This window comes from Pimephales promelas, chromosome 11, assembly GCF_988280905.1.
Source record: "Pimephales promelas chromosome 11, fPimPro1.hap1.1, whole genome shotgun sequence".
Classification (NCBI taxonomy): Eukaryota; Metazoa; Chordata; class Actinopteri; order Cypriniformes; family Leuciscidae; genus Pimephales; species Pimephales promelas.
Genome location: NC_142779.1, coordinates 33,209,765 through 33,218,589, shown reverse-complemented (window position 1 = coordinate 33,218,589; position 8,825 = coordinate 33,209,765). Strand labels below are relative to the sequence as shown.

The following is an 8,825-nucleotide window of genomic DNA, read 5'->3' as shown; positions in this document are numbered from 1 at the left end:
AGTAGATATACTATGGGAGTCAATGAGACTAGAAACTGTCTGGTTACTGATATTCTTTTAAATATCCGAAAATCGGCTGAATACATTCGAAAATGGTAAAACCCAACTGTTTAACTCTGAGGGAGTGGTAAAATGAGCCTATTTCCAAAAAAAGTGGAGTATCCCTTTAAGAATCTTAAATAATCGTACCGACCCCAAACCGTTGGACGATAGTGTAAACCACTGCTAGATTTTGAATGTTAGATTGGATCAGGTTAGAATAACTTTCATTGTGGTTATTGAGAAATACAGCAACACTCCCATTATAAAATATGTCAATATGTTGGAATTGAATGGCTTAAAAAAAAACCCCACACAACTCAGGATTTCATTCAAAAATTTTAATAACACTAGAATTTGTTTCCATCTCACCCAAAATATTTGTGGTTACCACGACTACCATTGCATGTCAGCAGCATTTCATGATATGTACCTCACAACACTGATAATGATTGAACATTGGTTCCATTCCCTGAGTTTCAGAGCGTATCCAAAACAAGTCTTCATCCGAACCAATGGTTTCCCATACATTCCCTGTTCCACTCCACACGGCAGACCCAGCACCACTCAAACCTGCACTGTGGACGCGGACACACCATGTGCATACAGCCACCTGAGAGAGATCATGACAACACACACCGAGAGGGCAATTATCTGCACTGAAGGAGATAACAGCACCATTATGATACACTCTTCAAGTGTAAAGATAAAAACAAAGATAACCAATCTATTTTATGCAAAACATTTCATACAACAATATGCTCACATGACCATATTTATATTTCTCGCATTAACTAGACGCAATTTGCTGAATTAACCATTTGTGTATATATTTATAAACACTCACCGGCCACTTTATTAGGTACACCTTGTTCAGCTGCTCGTTAACTCAATTCATGTAGCATGTAGACACGGTCAAGACGATCTGTTAAAGCTCAAACTGAGCATCGAATGAGGAAAAAAGGGGAATTTAAGTGACTGGATGGTTGTTGGTACCAGACGGGCTGGTGTGTGTATTTCAGAAACTGAAGATCTACTGGGATATTCACACACAACCATCTCTAGGGTTTACAGGGAAATGATCCGTAAAAGAGAAAATATCCAGTTTTGTGGGTGAAAATGCCTCGTTGATGGTCAGACTGGTTCAGCTGATGGAAAGGCAACATTAACTCAAATACGCACTCATCTCAACCGAGGTCTGCAGAAGAGCATCTCTGAACACAACATGTTTGAGCCTTGAAGCAGAAGAGCTCCAGCAGCAGAAGGTGACACTCCTGAAACTGAGGCTACAATTCACACGGGCTCATATAAGATTAGAAAAAGGTTGCCTGATCTGATGAGTCATGTATATTGGCATAAACTACATGAAAGCAAGTCATGGTGTAATGGTATTTTGGCACACGTTGGGCTCCTGAGTACCAATGAAGCTTCGTTTAAACACCACAGCACACCTGACTCTTTATAACCACAGTGTACAGTCTTCTGATGACCAGCTGGATAACGCTCATTGTCACAAAGCTCAAATCATCTCAGACTGGTTTCTTGAACATGTTCACTTCACTCACAGTCTCCAGATCTCAATCCACTAGAGCAGCTTTGGGATGTGGAGGAACGGGAGAAATCTGCAGCAACTGTGTGATGAGATCATGCAATATGGACCAAAGTCTCTGAGGAATGTTTGCAGCACCTTCTGAATCAATGCCATGAAGAATTAAGGCAAGAGTGGGTCCAACACGGACCTAATAAAGGTGTACCTTATAAAGTGTCTGGTGAGTATTAAAAACACCATTGTAAGATACAGTATTTTAAAGTAACACTATGTACTTTTTCAACCTTCATAATACATTTCCAAGACCCTTGTGATGGCACATAGACTTACAACAGGTTAAATGACACGTCTGCCATAGCCTGATGCGGTCTGTATCGTTGTTACTTGCACTATGCAACTTCAGGTTTCGGGTAGTAACCGGAGCACAAAAAGAACTGCTTTACGGCATACGTCACTTCCCCTACGCCCCACCCACTTCCTCAAATTGTCTGTGGCCATTGGTGATTCCAAACAACGGGGTGATCGATCAGTCGGAAGTTGAAGTTGTAGCAGAACTTCACCAGCTATTAGCATGTCATTGACTCCCATTCATTTTGGCTTCAATTTAACAGGGAATAACTTTACATCTGAGGCATCCAAAGACTACATTTGTCCATTATTTATTTCTAAAATAAATAAATGTGGTTACACAAGGTAAAAACGATATAAAACTGTTCGTTGTCTCACACAAACCGCTCGTTTCGTGTCTTAGGTCATCAATGTGTACTTACATTTACGAGTCATTAAATCATGTTTAATCTGGACTTCTCTGTGCATGCTCTTTGAGGTGGTGACCTCCATTATATGACTGACAGACAAGAACGGTTTGACCTAAAAATATCAAAATTGAAACTACTAAGGATTAGGGCTGGGCAAAAAAATCGATTTTTCGATTAATCGTTTTTTAAAATGTGTTCGATTCAAAATCGATTCTCAACGACCACGAATCGATTTTTTCCATATAAAGGGCTCGCGGACGCGGTGCGGCGTCTTCTCGTCTCTCTGCACTAGGCAAGCGCCAAGCACTGCAGCTGTCGATACACACACGCGTTTAGGAGTCGGGACATGACAGAATATTCACTTAACATTTGGGCCAGCATTGCATCGTAACTTATGATCGTAACTAACGTTTATCATTTTCACGTCTTTTTAAGTTTTACAAGCAATGTTAAACCATCCCGTGCTCGCGCACTCTCAGAGATGTCTTTCACTGCGTGCACAGTAACGTTACAGCCTAAATCTGCCTCACAAACAGCTCGCCAGAAACAAAAGTTTTATCCCTGGATTATATCACTTTAACAGTTAAAACACGCGACATTATGTCAAAACTCTGGTCTTGGTGAGTAACCTCGTAAAGACAGTCTTTAATGTCTTAAATTAGCATTAAACGCGTGTAACAGAAAGTTAATGAAACAGTATGGATTCGCGCACTAGTTCTTAAAGTGAATGCAGCCATTCGTGTCAGTCATTAATTCTGTTGTCATAACAACAGAATATAGTATTAATTGTAAGCAATCAGAATTAATAGCCTTTGTATTTAATTCAGTTTGGACTAATAAGTCTATCCAGTGTTATTTTACATTGGATTACTTTAGTCAGTTTCTGTAGCATTTCTGACATACCCAAAAAACTACCCCAAAATGTCTCTTAATTTTTGTCTTTCGCTGCCTTCACACTGGCAGTTGAAATCAGCTCCGATGCGGCTGCGAAACGACCGGAAGTCATTCATTTCCTATGGAGATTCGCAGACCGCATGCGAATGGGTCCGAAACGGGTCCGACCGAGTGCGGTGCGAAGAAAATCGTGTCCGTTGGTCATCCGCATGCGTTCAAAAATTTGAACTCCTGCGAAAAGCTACGGACGGTTCCTATCCGACAATTCCAGCGGAAGTTGATCGTTGCTATGGTACTGATAAACAAACCTGAATTATTAACTTTTAATAAAATAAATATTGATTTTATAACGATAAGTTGTGATGCCATTTTTTATTTTCATGACTTTCTAACGTTTATAAGGGCAGTTAATACAATTAAATTGAAGGTAGACATTGATTGACCACTATATCACATTTTTTAGCCGACCTGACATGTCAACGTCCTGGGCAACTTTCCTCACGCAGCATAACCCTAATCAGAGAGATCATACAGAACTGACAGAATCAAACTTTAATCTCTCCGCCATTTTTGTTCTACCCGCGTCCGACGCTTTTCACTGTGTAGTACGACGTCCGTTGGGAACGTATTGCGTATTACGGAGCTGATTTCAACTGCCAGTGTGAAGGCAGCGTTTACATTGGATTACTTTAGTCAGTTTCTGTAGTATTTCTGACATCCCCAAAATGTCTCTTAATTTTTGTCTTTATTCTATTGTATTTATTTGTGCTACTTTTTTCAATTTAATTCAAAGATTGAAATCAAGCTTCCATACATAAACTCTTAAAACAAAAATAAACAAAAATTACATTACCATTTAGGTAAGATCAATGTAAAAAAAATGTCTAAATATTTATATATTTATTTATCTATATCTATCTTAAACATAAAATAACATGATACTGTTTGATCAAGCTGTGCGACTGTTCTGACTTTTTTTGTATATTGCATCAAAATCCTGTTTATTCTTTGTATGCATTTAGTAAATAAAAAGAGTTTTATATACAGGTTTATGGCTCTTAATTTCCTTGTATTAATTAACCACTAGTAAACTTATGTCCACTGTTCTTTTTTATAAATATAGGATTTATGTTACATCTTCATTATAGTCGAATCGAGAATCAAATCAGGAATCGAAATCGAAAATTGAATCGAGAATCGAAATCGAATCGAGAATCGAAATCGAATCGAACTGAGAGCTTGTGAATCGAAATCGAATCGAAATTAAAATGTGAATCGATACCCAGCCCTACTAAGGATGGATGGCCTTGAGTTAAGCTAAAACATATCAAAAATTCATTTCAAAGTGAACTATCCCTTTAATGCAGTGAGTGCTCTGTACACTGCACACTGTGGATAATAATTTAGCTTAGGGCTCTTTAAGAGGTGTCCGTAGCAGGACTGCAGGTGGTTCACAAATTATTGTTTGATTCTGTATGGAACAAATTTTCAAAACAAAAAAGCCCCTTCCATATGTAAAATGGAAATGCTTGTTTTTATCAATAATGGGGGATAGAAGTACAGTCTCTTCCAATAGCGTGCACTGTATAACGGTCCTAGATCACATCATTTTCACGACTCACAAGTCAGAACATTTCATGGAGTTTTTGTTTACGGAAAGATTAGCTGTTAAACAACAGTCCGAACCAATGAACACACTGCACTTCGATCCCTCACAGCTCGTATTCATTCCTGTCAGAAATGAAATATGACGCTATTGCATTAGCGAGGATTACATATAAAGTGTAGTCTGATACTGATTACAAATTACATGACAGAAATTATTAGAAACAGTCTATTACATTACACATTTTAGGTGACATATAATGATCTGATTATAATCCATTTTTAATTTTTAACTACGTAATCCAGATTACATATGTGGTGACTACCCAGCACTGTAAGTAGTGAGTAATAGTAATAGTAAGAGCAGTACGGTAGGGCCTACTGTATTCTGAACCGCCCCTGAGAGACTTCGAGAAAGGGAAAAGGCCCCATCCATACCGTTCTTTTCCACAGGAACTTGGCATTTGGGACAGGGGTGAGTGATTTGGGCTATAGTGTTCTGTGAGGCCTGATCCCACCGGGCACGACGAGCCGCTTCTTCGTCTACAATATAACCCTGAAACACACACACACACACAGCACGGCAGAGTCTTAGACTCTTCTATGGTGCTTTCATGAATCAGGTGATTTGTGGACGGCCTGCAGGCATTGTCCTGCACTGAGACTCTTAAGACTATAATCTCAGGCTGCTCAACCCAAAAGAGAGATGACGGATGATATCTGGCCAACATAAATTGAACTGTGCTCATGCATATGTGATGAAGAAGTGATAATAAAAGTGTGTGGTTCTCACCTGTAGGGCACGTCCTGTTGCTGTGGCCTGGGTGTGTGTGCAGGAGCCCTCGTGATACTCGTCCTTACAGTCCCTGCAAAACACCAACTGACACAAACAGAAAATCATGTTATGCCACAGCTCTCATATTGATCAGCAATTATTAGTATTAAAATTGTTATTTTCCTTTACAATAGAAATAGGTCAGTTTAACTGCATTGTGGGATAGTATATGTGTGTAACTGTTTTCTATCTGAATGTATTTTGAATGTGATCAGTCTGAATTTTTAGCATTATTACTCCAGTCTTCAGTGTCACACTATCCTTCAGAAATCATTATAATATGCTGATTTGCTGCTTTTGGTTAACTGGAAACATAACCAACATATATTTTTACAATGGTAAAATAATGTAAACTATTCCTGAATAATGTGCAGAGACAACTAAAAGCCGTGTTAGTATTTTAATATACACACAATATATTATAGTGTGTGTTCATAATTTGAAATAGCTTTAATCTTTATATATATACAGTATATATATATATAGGCTATATTTTTTTAAGTTCAGGTAATTTAGGTAATATTAAATGAGGAATGCTATTGCTTTTGTCATTTTTATTAGTTTAAAAAATATTCTTTATTTGTTTTAGTCATTTTTACTACATTAAATTTTTTTCAGTCACACTGTAAAAATATTTTCAAGATTTGTTATCACAACATATTTTCTTTTGTCAAATCAACTTTATAATAATTTATTTAGTTGAGATTACTTATTATTTTGAGTTTCTTCATTGTATTCACTCACTTTTTCCAGTTCAATCAACTTAAAATTTTAAGACAACCCAGGTTACTTACTTTTTAAGTTAAACCAACAATATTTTTTACAGTGTAGTAATCACAACATTTTTTCTTTTGTCAAATGAACTTAAATAATTTATTTAGTTCAGATAACATATAATTTTGAGTTTCTGATGGTTAAATTAATCTCCTTCATTGTATTAACTCACTTTTTCCAGTTCAATGAACTTAAAATTTTAAGGCAACCAGGTTACTTACTTTTTTTTTTTTAAGTTAAACCATCAATATTTTTTTTTTACAGTGCAGCAGCCAAGGCAATCTTTATAGTTTCCGCCTTAAAATGTTTATATTAGCTATATTTTATCACAATTAGCAAATATCTTTAAATGGTTTTAGTTAACAGCAGACTAGACTAGATGTAATTAATCACGGGTTTAATAGCCCAATACTTGCAGACACTTTGTCCTCGGTGTGTTTGAATTATCATTATGTTTAAAATATGACGCAACGAGCACAAATGCATATTGATGCCGCATCGGAAGGCCACAAGAGGGCAGTGTTTCTCCATGCCCTCCTCTTCCTCTCCTGAAGCTCGCGTTTCTCCAGAGATCAGACTGTGAAGTCGGGAACATGCATTATGATTGCAGATCCTCCTCTCAAGGTCTAGAGACACTTCTTTGTTTTCCCTCTCTCCAGTAATGATGAGAAAACAGAGTTCTTTCGACAGCCACTTTCTTTCCACTCTTTTTTTCCCCCACCCCGGCTATCATTTGTTCCCGCTCAGACGCGAACACCCTTCATGTTTATTACCCACTCATTTCTCCGGAGTGAGTGTGTGTGATACCGTGCGTTTGATGTGGAACAGTGTGAAACCCTTCTTAGTGTGAAATTAATGCCACTTTGCAGTCCTGGACAAAGTGTGTCGGTTTCTTTACTTTTCGAGGAATGGGATATTTGAATTGTCAAGTCAGTTATCGGCGCTAATACGCATTTCAACAGGTGTTCAATAACTCCCAGAATCCTCAGCGGATGCAGAACATCTGCCAGTCATGAAGATGATCATAGCACTTCCTTTTGTTCATTAAATATCTGAGCTAGGCTAATTCTGGGATCCTAAACCTTCTGACTAATTATTGTTCATGACTTTTCCAATCATTCATCATTAACCGGATAGAGATTACAGTAATTCTAATATATATATATATATATATATATATATATATATATATATATATATAGCCTATATATGAAGAGTTCAGATGCAAAAGCCTCTAAGTGCCATTTGAAATTTTATTCTAAAATGCCCATTTTTGTCAAACTTGTAAGTTCAGTAATTTCACTTAAATGACAATTTAAGTGAAATTACTGAACTTAAATATACAAGCTTGATAAAAATGGTCATTTTAGAAGAAAATTTCAAATGGCACTTAGAGGCTTTTGCATCTGAACTCTTCATATATATATATATATATATATTGAACATAATCGTGAATTTATACAATTTAATAATAAATCTTAGGATTTATCTTTTTATTTTTTTAAATCAGTAAACAAAAAAACACTAACAACAATTGCACATACTTTTCTATTTAAATGTATAATTTATTCCTGTGACCAAAGCTGAATTTTCAGCATGATTACTCCAGTCTTCAGTGTCACATGACCCTTCAGAATTCACTCTAATATGATGATTTGCAGCTCAAGTGATAGTTTTGATTATTATAATTGTTTAAATAGTCGTGCTGCTTCATATTTTTGTGTAAACTGTGTGTTTTCCAGGATTCCTTGATTAACAGGAAGTTCAAAAGAACGGCATTTATTGGAAATATAATTCCTTAAACTCTATTTAACGTGTCTGAATAAAATATTTTTTTTTAAAGTTTTTTCTAAACTTTGTCACTTATACACACTGCACACGAACAAAGCATTGTGGGACGCTTTGATCTGGGCTCCAGCGTTTCTAAAAGCAGTCAACTCTGTTTGCACTGTGTGTGTGTGTGTGTTCATGTTTTTCTATCCCGGTGGGGACTTAAACCTGAATGCACACAGACTCAAGGGAACTCGTGTCACTGTGGGGACCTAAATTGAGGGTAAACACGCTTATAAAATCATACAGAATTATTATTTTTTAATGTAAAAATGCAGAATGTTTCCTGTGATGGGCAGGTTTAGGGATAGGGTTAGTGTAAGAGGATAAAATATACAGTTTGTACAGTATAAAAACCATTACGTCTAAGGACAGTCCTCACAAAGATAGTAAACCAGACATGTGTGTGTGTGTGTGTAGACTTAGACAGGATCTGACAGTGGCAGCCTGATGTGTGTTAAATAAGAACGTCAGAGTGAAACGGTGAAAGAGCTCTTAGAGAGAGAGACTTCTCTGATCACCTGCCAGACTGATCTCTCTC

General features: G+C 36.9%; 1 protein-coding gene across 1 annotated transcript in view; it reads right to left on the bottom strand.

Annotated features, from left to right (window-relative positions):
• Window positions 1-365: 365 nt before the first annotated feature.
• prkn (parkin RBR E3 ubiquitin protein ligase) overlaps window positions 366-8,825 on the bottom strand; it is a 157,168-nt gene continuing 148,708 nt past the window's right edge. Inside the window, exons 10-12 of the mRNA XM_039690476.2 lie at window positions 5,639-5,725; window positions 5,284-5,401; window positions 366-652 (exon numbers count right to left, since the gene is read on the bottom strand). Of these exons, the coding sequence (XP_039546410.2) occupies window positions 543-652; window positions 5,284-5,401; window positions 5,639-5,725 (315 nt within the window). The 3' untranslated portion in view covers window positions 366-542. The remainder of the gene's footprint in view (window positions 653-5,283; window positions 5,402-5,638; window positions 5,726-8,825) is intronic.